Raw genomic sequence first — 18,621 nt, 5'->3', positions numbered from 1 at the left:
AAAACACACACAAACTTACAGTAACACACACAGAGTACACACATACCAATGCACAAACACTTAATGAAAAGACACAAATACATGTACACACTTTCCAAAATGCAGATACACACATACATAACCACACACACTCTCCAAAACACACAGAAATGAAAACACACACACACACACACACACACACACACAATGAGATGCACACTTAAACACACATAAATAACCATACACACTCCAAAACACACACACACACACAAACTCACAGTAACACATACAGTGAACACACACCTCAATGCATGCGCACACACAATCAAAACACACCACACACACTCTCCAAAACACAGAGACATGCAAACTCTCACTAACACACACACACACACACACACACACACACACACACACACAATTAAACAGACATAACCACACACACAGTACAAAACACAGAGACATGCAAACTCTCACTAACACACACACAGTGAAACACACACACAGTGAAACACACACATTATAACACATGGATATAAACACACGCAAACTTACACTAACACACACACACACACACAGTAAAACACACACACATTTAAACACAAAGATATAATAACAAATACACTCCAAAACACACAGATGCACACAAACTCACACACTTAAACACACACACACACAGTCCAAAACACAGAGACATTCAAACTCATACAAACACACACACAGTGAAACACATGCACATTGTAACACATGGACATAAACCATAAACACACGCAAACTTACACTAACACATACACACACACACACACATTTAAACACAAAGACATAACCACAAATACACTGCAAAACACAACGATACATACAAACTCACACACTTAAACACACACACACACACACACACACACACACACACACACACACACACACACACACACACACACTTCTAAGCACATGTGAAATGTTTGTTCTCAGCTCATGCATATTTGATTCCTCCAGCATGTGTGATGCGCTCCAGTCATTTAGTTACCATGTGTGTGTCTGTGCATATGTGTGTTTGTGTTTGTCTATGTTTAAGTGATTGAGTGTTGTGTTTGAGCAATTATGTGTGCAAATATGTATGTATATATATATATATATATATATATATATATATATATATATATATATATATATATATATATATATATATATATATATATATGTGTGCGTGCGTGCGTGCGTGCGTGCGTGCGTGCGTGCGTGCGTGCGTGCGTGCGTGCGTGCGTGCGTGCGTGTGTGTGTGTGTGTTGCAGAACTGCTGCAAACGCATGTGTAAATGCTCATCTCCAGCACTACAGCAGTAATGCGCATGAAAGCATGCATCTGATCAGTGTGTGTTCATGCGTGAGTCTCTGTCCTCTGCGCAGCACACACACCAACAGCTGATTGTAGAGGAACACTCTGCAGCTCTGCTTTACAGAATAAACCAGCTTCATAAAGGCCCGCTCACACACACTCAGGACACACACTCCTGCTAAATCATGCCTTTATGATGCGCTGGAGTCACGTTTTTTCAATGCTATGCTTTATCATAAAAGAGACACACACACACACACACACACAGACACACACACACTGTGCTGATGATGCTGCGCAAGTCATCAAATATTCATCCTTCAAATTACGCCGTAAAGAGGAAAACAGTGTGGTTATTATTCAGATGCGTTCAGCTCAAACCCAGTAAAGAGCAGTAATAATAGAGCAATCAATAATAGAGCAGACTCAAACTCTACTGTATGAGACAACAGAGGCGTTATTACATCACTATTGTTCTGCTCATCTGATCTGATGCGTCTCGATATATAACGGGACATTTAAACAGCAGTATTATTATTATAGAGTTATTATTGAGACATGCTGCAGCCACATCACCCCACAGCCCAAGACTGGTCCCTCACTGAAGCTGAGATGGGCTGAGCCTGGTCAGTGTGTGGATGGGAGACCACATGGGAACACTAGGCTGCTGTTAGCAGTGTTGTTAGTGAGGCCAGCAGGGGGCGCTCAACCTGTGGTCTGTGTGAGTCCTAATGCCCCAGTATAGTGAAGGGGACTCTATACTGTCAGTGAGCGCCGTCTTTCAGATGAGATGTTAGACTGAGCTCCTGACTCTCTGTGCTCATTAATAACCCCATGGCACTTCTGCTAAAGAGTAGGGGTGTAACCCCTGTGTCCAGACCAAAGACCCTCCATCAGCCCTCACCCATCATGACCTTCATCATCTCCATCTGCTCTATCACAATCTCTCCAATGTCTGCTACACCGCTGCACACACGCATTCACTTTCACACACACGCACATTCACACCCACACATCCATACACACACATATGCACCAATACACATACACAAACACACTCTCACACACACACACACACACACACACAGACAGACTTGCAATCCCACATGCACATTCGCACACACACGCACACACGCACACACACACATGCCTTCACATATACACACACACATGCATTTACAGATAAGCATTCATACACACATTCTCATATACACACTTTCACATGCACACACACACACACACACACACACACACACACAGACTTGCAATCACACATGCACATTCGCACACACATGCACACACACACACACACACACACGCATTTACACATAAGCATTCATACACACATTCTCATATACACACTTTCACACACACACACACACACACACACACACACACACACACACACACACAATCTCTCTCTCTCTTACTACTTAACACATATAGACACACACACTCACTTTCATATACACCCTATCTCTCTTTCTCTCTCTCTTACACACACACAGTGTCTCTCCCTCTGAAATACTAATAGCAGGCTGCACGGTGGCGTAGTGGGTAGCACTACAGCAAGAAGGTCTCTGGTTTTTGTCTCGGCTGGGTCAGTTGGTGTTTCTGTGTGGAGTTTGCATGTTCTCCCCGTGTTGGTGTGGGTTTCCTCCGGGTGCTCCGGTTTCCCCCACAGTCCAAACACATGCGCTATAGGGGAACTGATCAACTACACTGACCGTAGTGTGTTTGTGTGTGAATGAGTGTGTATGGGTGTTTCCCAGTATTAGGTTGCAGCTGGAAGGGCATCCACTGTGTATAATGTATGCTGGAATAGTTGACGGTTCATTCCATTGTGGCGACCCCTGATAAATAAAGGGACCAAGCCAAAAAAAATATGATGAATGAAAGAGATAACACTGCTGTTAATAAGTTAAAACCAAACACACTGTCTGATCTAAGAACTGTGAACACACACACACACATTGGTATTGGTGGTTTATGAGAACTCTCCATAGGCATAATGTATACTACACTGTAAAAGACGATTATTTGCCACACACATTCACACAATCACTCACACACACTCACTCTCTCTCCCACACACACTTTTACCGCAATCTTTCTAGGCTCTCCATAGCTGTAATGATGTGTTTACGGCACAAACTGTATATACTTTCACTCATTCATTCATTCTCCTTCAGCTTAGTCCTTTATTCATCCGGGGTTGCCACAACAGAATAAACCACCAATTATTCCAGCACAAGTTTTACACAGCGGATACCCTTCCATCTGCTACCCAGAACTGGGAAACACCCATACACACTCATTCACACACACACTCATACACTACGGCCAGTAGGAGAACATGCAAACTCCACACAGAAACGCCAACTGACCTAGCCGAGGCTCAAACCAGCGACCTTCTTGTTGTGAGGACACTGAGCCACCATGTCACCCAACTGTATATACTATACAAAAAAACTCAGAAGGACTGGTATTGCTATACTTGTGGGGACATTTGTTGACCACAATGCAAGTAATACTAAGTATACACACACAGTAACACACTGCAGAATAAGCTCTCAGAGATGGAAATAATGTCATCTTTAACTCATTTGACACGTTACTTGTTCAAGTCCGCCTTTACAGTGACAAACAGGGAATCCATGATGCAGACTTCATCAAATCTGAAGCAAAACCAAATTCAATACACCAGAAGAAAAACACCACTCATTTTCTTCATAGGGACATTGATTTTTGACAATAGCCTTTAAAGGAGAGATAGTGTATGGTGTGAATATGCTTTTCTTTCTATTAGCTGGTCTGAACACACAGCCAACATAACCTTCAGATGATGAGGATGGTCAGAATCCAGCATTCGACTTCACAAATGACTACTGATCAGCGAAAGCCATCAAACTAACACACGTAACCCGTCGAGTCCTGCGCTGCGCTCATTATCCAGCACATAAGTGTAATTATTTCCACATTCATTAGTGCTGTGATGTTAGTGCTCTCCATACTGTAAGTAAATGGGTCATTACGCATCTCTCTCTTTCCCTCCAGTCACGTCATATGATCATGAATCCGCAGTGAAGTGGCCTGATTTCTGACACACACTCGGACCTACAGTACAGTACAGTACAGAACTCAGCTCTGGTCTTCACTGAGCGATTGAAACATTCACACACATAATATAGTCATTTACAGTAAATACTACACTTGTGTACCATACTGTAGTAAAGTGCTTGAACAAATCTGTTGTGGTGATTCCAAGGTTACTATGGTAACACAACAACTATAGTAATTAATGTTATGGTGATTCTACGGTTGCTATGGTAGTGTAACGATTATGGTAAATAACCTGTTGTAGTGATTCTACAGCTGCTATGGTAACACAACAACTATAGTAACTGATCTGTTGTGGTGATTCTACAGTTGCTTTGGTAACACAACAACTATAGTAATTGAACTGTTGTGGTGACTATAATTGCGTAACAACTGTTGCAGTTGAGTTTTTGTGATAATTCTATAGTTTCTATGGTAACACACCAACTGTAGCAATTAATCAGTTATGGTGATCTTATAGTTGCTATAGTAACACAACAACTATGGTAATCGATAACAGTTTGCTGATTCTATAGCTGATTCTATAGTTCCTATGGTAACACACCAACTAGCAACTAATCTGTTGTGGTGATTCTATAGTTGCTATGGTTAAACAACAACTGTATAATCAGTTATGGTGATTCGATGGTTGCTATGGTAACACAATAACTAGCAATCGGTCTGCTGTGGTGGTTTTACAGTTGCTATGGTAACTCAACAATGGTAATAATTGATCAGTCGTGGTAATTCTATAGTTGCTATGGTAACACAACAACTGTAGCAGTTCATCTATTGTGGTGATTCCACAGTTGCTATGGTAACAAAACTGTAGCAATTCATCCATTGTGATTCTATAGTTGCTATGGTAACAAACAACTAGCAATTGATCTGTTGTGGTGATTCTATAGTTGCTATGGTTACTCATCATCTATGTTAACTGATCTGTTGTGCTGATCCTATAGTTGCTAGGGTAACTCAACAACAGTAACAATTGATCAATTGTGGTAATTCTATAGTTGCTATGGACACAACAACTATAGTGGTATAATCGAATGACCCAATACAGTAGTTTCCTACAACTATAGAGTACATTATACAACAAAACACAACAGTTTACTGCAGTAAAAACTTAAGTATAGTACAGTATTAATTACAGTTTATCTGTTCGCTATAGATAATTCTACAATATGTTGTAGCATTATTCATCATAGTGTTGTAAATATTATAGTATAAACAGTATGTTATGCAGTTTACTATATACTATAGTATAAACGATGAATAACTCTAGTATCTTTTTTCATGTGAGGCTGTGCTCCAGCACAATCCAAGCAGTATCATCTCCACAGATTTACATAATCCTGGCTAATTAAGCAATTAAACAGCAGCTGATTTAATTGGCAGGTTTTGTTCCAGCGTTGTGTGTTTCAGCAGATCTCTGGTGTTGGGATGGGATTTGAAATGTAATCCGCCTCATGAGGAGAAAATGCATTGAGTAAAATGTGACAGTCGGACTTTCATTTTAGTTTATGAATAAGAGATCAGCTAAATTCACAATCAGCATTTTGAAGACAGAATGTAGAGCTGGGTGAGTTACTTAAGACATTCTGGGTTGTTGTAAAATGTTGGTCAAATATGGGCAAACCATACCAATGGAAGGGTTTAAAAAGGTGTCATTTAAATTAAATTGAAATTTTTTATTTCATTGAATTGGGTTAATCCACAGTATTTTTCGAGTGAGTAATTAATTACTGATGACTAATTACATCATTAAAAATGTATGATGTGTTTCTAATTATGTCTCATTCATTCATTCATTAATTCATTTTCTTGTCGGCTTAGTCCCTTTATTAATCTGGGGTCAACACAGCGGATGAACTGCCAACTTATCCAGCATATGTTTTACGCAGCGGATGCCCTTCCAGCCGCAACCCATCACCAGGAAACTAATTATGTCTAAAAAGTAATTTAATTATTCAATAAGGACTTTAATCACTTTAATTAAAATCTTTTAATTATTTTGTTTTGAGTCAAAGCATTGCCTTTTACACTCTAAACAAATGCCGAGTTTTTTAACCCAATGCTGGGTCAAATATGGGTAAACCCAACCCCTGGGTTAAAACATTTTAATGTAAAATGAATTGAAAAACATGTATTCAATAGTATTTTATAACGTAAAATAAATCATTGTTGTAATAATTGTTCACACACAAACAAATAACCTTAACAGGTTTCCTTTCAGAAATTAAGTACACATGTAATGTAAAATATAGCACATAGTAAAATGTAATTACATAGTTAAAACCACTTAATATAAAGTGAAACCTTTTATTCTGTTATTGTAGACAAACAAAAATAAATAAGACTCTCTCCAGAAGAAATATAGGTAACGCTTTATTTAATCTACAATTGACACTATTAATAAACTATTAATTAAGCCTTTTAGCTCAACAAATGACTATTTAGCTGCCTAATAATATCTATTAATAGTTATAAAGTATAATTGTGTTCAGTATTAGGGGTGTAAAAAAAGATCATGCAGAACATGTGCTTAATAAATGCTAATAAACAGACAATACAATTATAAGACACTAGCTAATAGTAAGAATTAGTACTTAAAATAAGTGATATTTTTATTAACAACAGAGAATTCAATTTTTTAAGGTTTAAATGATGTGTGACTAAGATTTACAAGATATAAAGATGTTTACTAGCTGTGATGTGTGCTTTATTTCATTAAAAGTAGGCAGGAAAATTAGTAAATGCATATAATACCCATTTTTGATAGAATTATTGCTGTTCTTTTACTTGATGTTTTTTTATTTTAAATGATCCGCCAACTATTCCAGCCTATGTTATACACAGTGCATGCCCATCTAGCTGCAACCCAGTACTGGGAAACATCCATACATGCTCATTCCCACACACACACTCATACACTATGGCCTATGTAGTTGATCAGTTCCCCTATAGCGCATGTGTTTGGACTGTGGGGGAAACCGGAGCACCCAGAGGAAACCAACGCCAACACAGGGAGAACATGCAAACTCCACACAGAAACACCAACTGACCCAGCCGGAACTCAAACCAGCGACCTTCTTGCTGTGAGGCCACAGTGCTGACCACTGAAACACTGTGTTGCCCCAATTGCAAATTTGAAAAAACTGTTTGACTGGTGTAAACTCTGCATCACAGAAAAGCACAATAGGAAATTCTGTGATGATTAAAGGACATCACTTGTAAAAAAAAATTTGCCCAAAAACTGATTATTTAATTTACAGCATGCAGAAAAAAGTGGGTTAATGCATTTAATTCCAACTTTTAATGTTATAATGAATGTTTTTATTTATTTTTTGTTTTTATTTAATCAAATGATGTCATTTATAAACGCTTCTCAATTACAAACTTAATGTTAATTGCATGTTAATTTTCAAAGGCATGCAAATTCTGCATCAGTGTTACTGACAAATACAATAGGAAATACTGTGGGGACTGTTTATTAATAGTTAAGAGAGCAGATTAGTGATGTAAAATAAGAAAAATTAGGTAAATGCATATAATTTTATTACACTTTTAATTTTTCATATTTTATTTGTTCAAATTAATTGTGCAATTCAACATTGTGCATGTTCATTTTCAAATGCACGCAAATCCTGCATATGTTTTACCGAAAAATAGGCAATACCACTACTGTGGGGGAATGACATCACTTGTGGAAAAATTTCAAAAGAAGTAATTATTTAACTATTTAACTTTTGATGGTATAATTAACATTTTTCTTTTATTTTTTTATTTAATCAAATACCCTAATTTATAAATCCATCTCAATTGCAAACTTGAAAAACTATTTTTGTGCATGTTAGTTTCAAATGCATGTAAACTCTGCATCAGTGTTACCGAAAATACAACAGGAAAAAATCCTGACATCGCCTGCAAATGTGCCAGAAACGTTAATAATGTAGATCTCTCACCATCCTCCTTGTCGTCGAACACTGGCCTCTTGGATGAACTGTTCGCTCCCATCCTCTTCTTCCACTTTCCCCAGTGAAACATTGATGCTCTGATCTCATTCCTTTCCCGACGCGGAAACTGATGCTGGACGGACGCCGCTACAGCATGACGCTCTGCCGGGATTCAGCGCACACAGGCGGGCAGCAGAGCCGAGCCGAGCCGGTGGGGTCCTGGAGGAGGAGCTGAAAGAGTGTTTTCTGTGTGAAAGTGTGTGTGTAAAAGTGTGTGTGATCTGCTGCTGATGCTGCTCTTCAGACTGACTGAGCTCCAGCGCGAGACCCTCATCTGTATCTGTGTGTGTGTGTGTGTGTGTGTGTGTGTGCGCGCGCGCGCGCGTCCCTCTCTTTCGCAACCGCGCATGCGCGCACAACCTCACTATCGGCTTTTTTAATAGACAAAAAACGGTAACACTTTACAATAAGCTTTCATTAGTTAACGCATTTACTAACATGAACTATTAATAAATGCTGTACATGTGTTTATTAATATTAATAACCACACTTGTACAGCATTTATTAATTAATCATAGTTTGACGTTTACTAATGCATAATAAACATCTACATTTATGCTTTTTAATTATTAGTTAGTGCATTGTGAGTTAACATGGACTAATAAATGACTGTGTTTTCATTAACCAACGTTAACATGAATAAATAAATGTATTGTTCATTGATTGTTCATTTTAGTAAATCTATTAACTGTTAACTAATGCAACCTTTATGTAAAGTGTTACAATAAAAACAAGTGCAATTTAACAGTAAGGTGTGCACTTTGTTGTTATTTATGTATAAACCTATTTTGAAACTTGAATAATTAGTTTTGTGCGTGTTAATTTGTCTCATGTACGCAAACTCTTCAGTGTTACTGAAAAATATCACAATAGGAAATACTGTGAGAAATATTATTTTATTTGTTTTATTTTATTTCTATTATATTATTATATAACTGTAATACATACTGTATACTTTAGTCGTTTTACTGTAGTAAACTGTGGTGTATTGTAGTATAGCCCCAAATCAGAAACAGTTGGGACCAGGTGCGCCTGCTGACTGTTATTCCAAGCTACGCACAAATCCAGCACCGCCCGCGCCTTTCCCCAATCATGTCAAGAAACACGGATGCTTACTGTCAAACACATTATTTAAGGGCATTCATTGAAATCTAAATGTAATAAAAGCACATCAGCACCAAGGAAAAATCAGACGCTCAAGACGTAATCTTTCAAATTATGACATCTTAAAATAATTGCATACATCTGACAGAAGATTGGGCGAGGCAGTGGCGCAGCAGGTAGTGCTTTCGCCTCAAGAAGGTCGCTGAGTCGCTGGTTCGAACCTCTGCTCAGTTGGTGTTTCTGTGTGGAGTTTGCATGTTCTCCCTGTCTTCGCGTGGTTTCCTCCGGGTGCTCCGGTTTCCCCCACAGTCCATAGACATGTGCTACAAGTGAATTGGGTAGGCTAAATTGGCCATAGTGTGTGTGTGAATGTGTGTGTGTGGATGTTTCCCAAAGATTGGTTACGGCTGGAAGGGCAAACTTGCTGGATAAGTTGGCGGTTCATTCCGCTGTGGCGACCCCGGATTAATAAAGGGACTAAGCCGACAAGAAAATGAATGAATGAATGACAATTGTGATACAATACAATTAGTGAAGCATTAATTAAATCCTTACTTTCCACCGTAAATCATCCACACGCACATAGTGGACAAGCTCAAACAAAAATATATATTTTTCTTGGAAAAAATATCTTTTAAAAAGAATTTCATGTATTTTTTGTCTCTGTGTTTCAATATTTTTCTTGGTCAGTTATCTTCTAGGTAAAATAAAAAAACGAATAACATTCGATATGCTTCAAATCAGCTATGCTTCAACAATGACAAATCACGAACTGGATTGTTAAATAAAATAATAATCTAGCCTAAATCAAATCAAAGTGAAATATTCAGTTTTAGACAAGTCTATATAAATAGTTTTCCATGTTGCGCCAGTCAATTACATTTTAATTCAATTAATCAAATAATTTGAGTGAGCAGGACAGGTGTTTACAAATTCGCATAAAGCAACAGCACTGAACATGTTCCCACATTACCTCAGTGAAACAAACTCGGATGAAAGGTATGAAACCTCAGAAACTCATTGTGAGAATGGAGATGTCTGCTTATTTACGCCAGTCTGCGAGATAAAATTGTTTAAAACATCTTGAATGGTAGCGGTTCCATGCGAGGAGGCTGTGCAGCAGCTGGATCTGATCTGTCTGATGAAGGAGACAGTTTCCACAGTGCAGGTGCTGATGATGAGACAGTCGCCACTTCATGTAGGGGAACCTCAGTATTTGTCTCATTAGTTTTAAGCCTTTTGGCAAATGTCTTAATTAAGTGTATTTGTTTTAGAGAGTGTTTATTTATTTTGAACCTTGTTTTAAACACAAGCTATCTGAATGGTAATTTTTAGGTGCAGAAAAACGCTTTGAAACACAAATGCACACCTTTATTTGTTGTCATTCTTGTATGTTTTGTCAAAATATCGTAATGTATACTGTTTAATAATCAATTTAAATTATGTAATAAATAAATAAAAAAGCAGCATTAATTCACGCCCTCTCATGGTAGGTACGCACAGTGATACAGCCGTACGGCTGCAGGCGACACTGTTGGGACAGTATGGAGAATACAAAATAATAAAGCAGGGATTTCTAGCTTTTCTTTGACTTGTATTTCATTGCAGGCAACAACAAATATTATTTAGTGTGTTCCTCATGATTTTTACTTTTATTGTTTTTAAAAATAAACGAATTCCAAAAAAAAAAAAGTTGTGAGAGTAAAACATTTAGCACTCTGTAATGTTGCCGTTTGTTTTAACAATACTTAAAAGGCATTTAGGGACTGAAGACACCAAGTGCTGAAGTGTTTCAGGTGTTATTTTGTCCCTTTTTTCTTAAAGTCTTAAGGTGCGCAACCGTACAGGGTCTTCATTGTTACATTTTGCACTTTAAAATGTGCCACGCATTCTCTATTGGAGACAGGTCGGGACTGCAGGCAGGCCAGTATCCTCTTCCTCCGCAACAGGACTCTGTAATGTGTGCATTATGTGGTTTCCTGGAAAAGAAGGCAGCATATTATGCTCCAGAATCTCTGTGTACTTTTCAACATTACCGGTGCCTCAGTTTAATATACCTTTATTTCTACATACGCTTTTACAATGTAGATTGTGTTCAACATCACAGAAGAGCAGGTTACCTTTGCCAAGGGCACTGCCACAACCCCAGACCATGACAGAGCCTGGCTTTTGGACTTATTGCTGGTAACAGTCTGGATGATCCTTTTCTTCATTTCTCCCAAATACACCTGAAACACTGAATACTCTGAGCACAGTACATGTCTCTGCTGTTTGATGGTCCATCCCAGATGCCTCCGAGCCCAGAGAAGTCGAAGGCACTTCTGGACACTGTTAACATAGGGCCTCCTTTGGCACAGTACAGTTTTGACTGGCATTTGCAGTGCTTGATTTGTGCATTGTGAGGACCCGGAACAGATTGGGGTATTGGTGGCATTGTTGCGGACGACAGTGAAGAGGGTTGGGGAGTCGCAGAAAAAAGCGAAAGTAAACAGCAGATGGGGGAGAAGGGCGATTGAGGAGAGGGATCAGTAAAATGAGGTGTCGGATCAGATTTTAGAGGTGCCGGATCCGGATCCAGCATGTTCTGGCACAAATTAAGCCTTGGGCATTTGTGGATGGAACTCTGTATTGTGCTACTTTTGCCGCAGTAGTCCTGAACCAATGTAGTGATCTCATAGATGAATGAGGATTCTTGATGCAGCGCCACCTAAAGGACTAGACCTTTCCTGGATGCAGCTTTCGTAGCAGATCATTACTGATACCCGTTTCACATCGCATCATTATTTCACCAGTTTATCTGCCAATTCACTTGATTACGAGCCCTGAACTGCTTCTGTTCCAACTTCTTTTGCAATGTGTTGTTTGTTTATATCACTGTAGTTGTTGTTGCTATAGTAGCACCTACGGGATTATGACAACAGATTAATTCAAGTACATTACTATAGTATGGTTCTGTAGTGTAGGTTACTATAGTTCTCATATGGGTTCTCATGTTCAGTGTTAATTCTGCTAGTCTGTAATGTATGTTGACGCTTTGAGTCTGAGTGTCTGCAGCTCCATCAAATGCAACTGTGTAAAGGTGAAGTAAACCTGAGGGCAAGGTGTAGACCTGTGTGTGTGTGTGTGTGTGTGTGTGTGTGTGTGTGTGCGTGCACTTCAGTTAATGTGTGTGTGTGTGTGTTTTTATACAGTATGTATGTGTGTTTATATACTGTATGCTTGTGTGTGTGTATGTCTGTGTGTGTGTGTGTGTGTGTGCGCATGCATTTCAGTTTGTGTGTGTGTGTGTTCATATAAAATATGTGTGTGTGTCTGTGTACGAGTTTATGAGCAGAGTTCATATACTGTGTGTGTTTGTGAGCAAGAGAATATTTACACTGTATGTGTGTGTATGTGAGTTTATATACAGTATTTATGTGTGTGTTTATATACATTATGCATGTTTGTGGGCGGCACGATGGCACAGTGGGTAGCACAATCACCTCACAGGAAGAAGGTCACTGGTTCAAGCCTTGGCTGGGTCAGTTGGTGTTTCTGTGTGGAGTTTGCATGTTCTCCCCGTGTTGGCGTGGGTTTCCTCCGGGTGTTCCAGTTTCCCCCACAGTCCAAACACATGCGCTATAGGGGAATTGGGTGGGGCTAAATTGTCTGGAGTGTGCATGGATGTTTCCCAGGGATGGGTTGCGGCTGGAAGGGCATCCGCTGTGTAAAACATGTTCTGAATAAGTTGGTGGTTCATTCTGCTGTGATTAATAAAGGGACTAAGCCAAAACGAAAATGAATAAGTGAATGTGTGTCTGTGTGGGTGTTTATGAGCAGAGTTTGTATATAGTGTGTGTGTGTGTGTGTGTGTGTGTGTGTGTGTGTGTGTGTGTGTGTGTGTGTGTGTGTGTGTGTGTGTGTGTGTGTGTGTGTGTGAGCAAGATAATTCATATGCAGTGTGTGCGTGTGTGTATTTGCATGTCAATTTATGTGTGTGTGTGTGTGTGAATGTATGTATATTTCAGTGCGTGTGTGTGTGAGCGTGCTCCTCCATCTGTGACTCTGCATTGAAGCGCTGGTCGTCTCAGAATAGCAGTGTGTGTCCTGGTTCTGTGGTTTGTTCCCTTGGAGAGGCGAGAGCTGCTCTGCTGGATCAGAGGAATCGATCAATAACCCAACACACTCCTCACACACACTTACTCCTGACACACACTCCTGTCACCCGCTAGATTAAGCAGTCAGAGACTCTCATTGGATTACACATTATAGAGGAGCGATGCTGAGATCTTAATGAGCTTTCAGATGAAGATCAAATGATCAGCAGGAGCGTGTGCTTTCATTAGAGGAGAACACCGGCCCAAAATAAACGACACAATTTAAAGGGCGCCTATGAATGACGTTTATGCAGGGTTTAAACCCAGTAGTGTGTGTGTCAGCAGTGTGTGGATATCTCCAGCATCTTATGGTAAAGATAAATGAATTGTGTTTTGTCTAATCAGACTTGATTAAATCAGTCTGCAGGAACACTTTGATTGACATTCTCACTTTGTACGTGTCATCAGAGGGGGAAAGCCCCGCCCACTAGTGCCCATCTCTCTCTCATTAGCATAAACATCCCTGAGTGAGAAGCAGCCGTCTGTCCATTAGTTTTGAATCTGCCACTATGCTGACACAGGTGTTTGCAGCTCCGCCCACTCATTTACTCATTTAGCTTACAGAAGGACAACCATCTGTGCAGCAATCCACCAATCAGGCATCTGTATGGTAGAGCGGGCAGACGGAAGACACTCCCCGCCTGAAATTTACCATCTGTAGGACTCTCAGAGCATCAGAAACTAAACTCTCTGCTCTGATGAGACTCAAACTGAACTGTTTGGAGTGAACGCCAGGCGTTACGTTTGGAGAACAGCAGGCGGCGCTCATCAGCAGGCTAACAGCATCCCTACAGTGCAGCATGGTGGTGTTGGCATCATGCTGTGGGGATGTGTTTCAGCAGCAGGAACTGGAAGACTAGTCAGGATAGAGGGAAAGATGAATGCAGCGATGTACAGAGACATCCTGAATGAAGAGCTGCACAAGAGTGCTCTCCACCTCAGACTGGGCCGACGCTTCATCTTCCAGCAGGACAATGACCGAAGGAAAATGCCAAAATATCAATAGAGCGGCACAACAACAACTCGGTGAATAACCTTGATTGGCAGAGCCAGAGCCCAGACCTAAATCCTATTGAACATCTCTGGAGAGATCTGAAAATGGCTGTACACCGTCGCTTCCCATCCCGATAGAGATTGAGAGGTCCTGCAAAGAGGAACGGGCAAACATTCCCAAAGACAGGTGTGCAGAGCTTGTGACATCATATTCAAAAAGACTTGAGGCTGTAAAGTAAAGCTTTTTATCTTGAATAAATTTGCAGCAATTTCAAAAACCTTTTTTTCACATTATAATTATGGGGGATTGTGTGTAGAATGTTGAGCAAATCAATCAAGTTAATCCATTGTGGAATAAGGCTATAACACAAAAAAATGTAGAAAAAGTGAAGCGATAAATACTTTCTGAATGCACTGTATACTCCATCAGCTGTTTTAGTTTCTGTCAGCTTTGTGTTTTTGGCACAAGTGTCTGAATAATGTGGAGGTTAGTGTATACTCCATCTTTGTAATTAACTAATAAAATAAGTAATAAACTATTACATCTCAGAACAATGTTTTGTATCTAATTATTGTGTAATTCTTATGTTTTGTGGCCAGTAGCCTGTAATAAGCAGAATAAAGTATATCAGGATGGTTGTTTTCTCAGAATAAACCTTTTATTCTTATCTGACAGCTGCTGATAAACCTGTCAGGCTCTATATGGCGACCTCCTGGATGTACTGTTTCCCTAACAGGGTTATATACCTTAATACAAGGATTCATCTGTTCCAGGATCCATCCAGACAGACTGAACTGAACAGAAAGAGTCTAATCAGATTATAAAGAGCAACAGCAGCCGCTTTATTAGATCCACATCTCGGTGTCTGCTCTTATTAATGTCTGAAGAAGAGCACAAACGCCTAAAAATACTCTATATGCTTTCATAAATCATAGAATTTATCTTAAATAATCATATTAAAATCTAGAATTAGTTATAAATTTAATGTTTAAACTAGTCTCATTTGTACTCATGGGTTGCATTTATTTAATCAATAAATAGAGCAAACTTTTCAATATTTTTACAGTTTAAAATAGATTTTATGTCTGTAATTAAAGATTCGATTTTTATCCTCATTACTCCTGGAGTAATAATAACATTTAAAGACTCATAATAAAAACACTGCATATCTGAACAACTCCATTCATTTTACATTATTATAATTTTTATTTAAATAATAATAATCATCATCATCATCATCATCATCATCAACTGTTTGATGATTATCAAAACTGATGTTCTTCCTCAATATTTATGTCTAGTTTTCCATAATAAACATAATATGTAAAAACAAAATGCATAAATACAAGTACTGAAACTATGCCTGAAGATTTACTTTTTTAGACTTGCCAGTTTGTGAGGTGTTCATTCATTCACTTCCTTTATGCTTAGTCCCTTATGTATCAGGGGTTGCCACAGCGGAATGAATCACCAATTATTCCAGCATATATTTTGCACAGCGGATGCCCTTCCAGCCAACCAAGTACCTGGTTTGCTCTGCTGTGGACATGCTGAGTGTTTCTGTGTGTTTTAAAGTTCAGGATCTGCAGAGAAATCAGGCCACAGTCACACACACACACACACACACACACACACACACACACACACACACACACACACACACACACACACACACACACACACACACACACACACACACACACAAACACACACACACACACAATTATCATTAATGCTGTATTTTCGGGATGCGTGTGTGTGCGCGTAGACATTCAGAATCATCAGTGCTGATCAAACTGTGTGTTTACACTGACCTCATGTGGTAAAAGCAGAACAATGCAACCTGTTCTCGGATTAGCATCCACCACAATACACGCAAAACAACCACAACACACACTTAAACCAAAAGAAAAGCTACTGTGGTTTACACATATTTTACCTCCAAAAATAAATACTATTTTGTAAACAAACTTTAAACATTTGTTCTTTTATTTATTTATTATTTTAAGTTGAAGTTAGATTTTTCATTTTTTATTATAGTTTTTGTTATAATTTACGTTATTTTGATGTATGTATTTTAGTAAAATCAGTAAAATAAATGAATATTTTTAAGACATACAGTTGAATTATTCGCCCCCCTGTTTGTTTTCTCCCAATTTCTGTTTAATGGAGAGCAGATTTCTTCAACACATTTCTAATCATAACAGTGTTAATAACTCATCTCTAATAACTGATTTATTTTCTCTTTGTCATGATGACAGTAAATAATATTAGACTAGATATTCTTCAAGACACTTCTATACAGCTTAAAGTGACATTTAAGGCTTCACTAGGGTAATTAGGGGAACTAGGCAGGTTAGGGTAATTAGGCAAGTTATTGTATAATGATGGTTTGTTCTGGAGACTATCGAGAAAAAAAAAAGCTAGCTTAAAGGGGCTAATAATTTGGTCATTCGAATGGGTTTAAAAAAATTAAAAACTGCTTTTATTCTAGCCAAAATAAAACAAAAAAGACTTTCTCCAGAAGTACAAACATTATCAGACATACTGTGAACATTTCCTTGCTTTGTTAAACATAATTTTTGAAATATTTAAAAAAAGAAATTCAAAGGGGGGGGGGGGGCGAATAATTCTGACTTCAACTGTGTCTATATTAGGTCAACATCTTCATTGCAGAGCTATCGTGATGTATGAGTTCTGTACAGGTTAAATATGATCTAAATGCTTTGATTATTTTTTTTTATTTTATAATAATGAAAACATAATGAAAACATGCAGATGGTCTGCTTTCAGAGACTGTTACATTTCCATGAGCATCAGTGGAGAAACATGATTACTTTTTAGGCTTGACAGTTAAATGTATCATGAAGTTTAACATGAAAACACATTACCATGACTTATTCATCATGCCATTGTTTTACAGTGTATTCTTCTGTAGCTCCACTTCTGGATTAGAACATATGTGGGCGGGGAGGGGTTGATTGGATGATTGTGATTTGCTAGAAATGAAAGCAGGTATACTAAGGGTGTCCACTAGAGGGAGGGTAATCACTGAATCAGTAGGGGCGTACTCATACTGGGTACAGCTGCTTTGAGCCATGCCGAAGCACGATTGTGCCTCCTTCCTCCTCCCTCTCGCTCTGCACTCAGTAGCGTTGCAAGCTTAACTGGTGCCCTAGGCAAACGACAATCGTGCCGCCCTCATGGTGTTCCTGTTGGACTTTCACTGATTAAAGTGAAGAATGGTGGGGGGTGGACTCAAAATTTAATAGCGGGGTGAGGGCGGGCTCTCCATGCCTAGCAAGATGCCACCCTGAGCGATCGCCCATTTTGCTCGTTTATATCCGCCACTGGATTCCCGGTTCGTTTCACTTGTGTGAATGCTCCGAATACAGTTAGCCGACCTGGCCCGGTTGGATGAGGTGTGCCAGAGCACGGTTTGGTTGGCGTGGTATTCCAGAGTTTAGGAACCATAAATGAGAAGGTTTGACCTCCTTTAGTGGACTTTGCTATTCTAAGTACTACAAGAAGCCCTGAGTTTTGAGCGGGTTGGATTGTAGTGGGACAGGAGGTTGGTTAGATAAACAGGAGCTCCATTATTGAGAGATTTATAAGAAGCAATATTTTAAAATCAATACGAAACTTAACAGGCAGCCATTGTCAGGAGGATAACATTTAACCCATTTGTATCGTTTAGATTGACTCTCCTTTGGGTATGTTGGTGCAGTTTTTTGCCCCATTGACTTGCATTATGATCACATGTATTGATTATAAGGGCATAACAGCATATAGTCATGCATTCTTGACTGATGCTGGTGTTTTCCCTGTTGGGAAGAGGGACAATTTGCCATTTCTACTGTTGATCATCAGCTGTCAGCATTAACCCTTTAGATAGGCCTGTGCTGAAGGCTTTCTGTCTTTTATATGGAGCTCAATGGTGTAAAACAGCAGATTACAG

At 39.1% G+C, this 18,621-nt stretch overlaps 1 protein-coding gene across 4 annotated transcripts in view; it reads right to left on the bottom strand.

Moving 5' to 3' along the window:
- The window catches only part of stk32c (serine/threonine kinase 32C), a 108,223-nt gene extending 99,488 nt beyond the window's left edge, over nucleotides 1–8,735 (bottom strand). For all 4 annotated transcript variants that reach the window (XR_015944950.1, XR_015506551.2, XR_015506552.1 and 1 more), the window contains exon 1: nucleotides 8,379–8,735. Coding sequence is in view for 1 of the 4 variants with exons in the window: in XM_087279917.1 (XP_087136043.1) it covers nucleotides 8,379–8,460 (82 nt within the window). In the remaining 3 variants the exon portion in view is untranslated. The remainder of the gene's footprint in view (nucleotides 1–8,378) is intronic.
- Between the last annotated feature and the right edge of the window lie 9,886 nt (nucleotides 8,736–18,621).

This window comes from Danio rerio, chromosome 13 (genome assembly GCF_052040795.2).
Source record: "Danio rerio strain M-AB ecotype USA chromosome 13, GRCz13ab, whole genome shotgun sequence".
NCBI classification, from domain to species: domain Eukaryota; kingdom Metazoa; phylum Chordata; class Actinopteri; order Cypriniformes; family Danionidae; genus Danio; species Danio rerio.
This window is presented reverse-complemented; position numbering and strand designations above follow the sequence as displayed.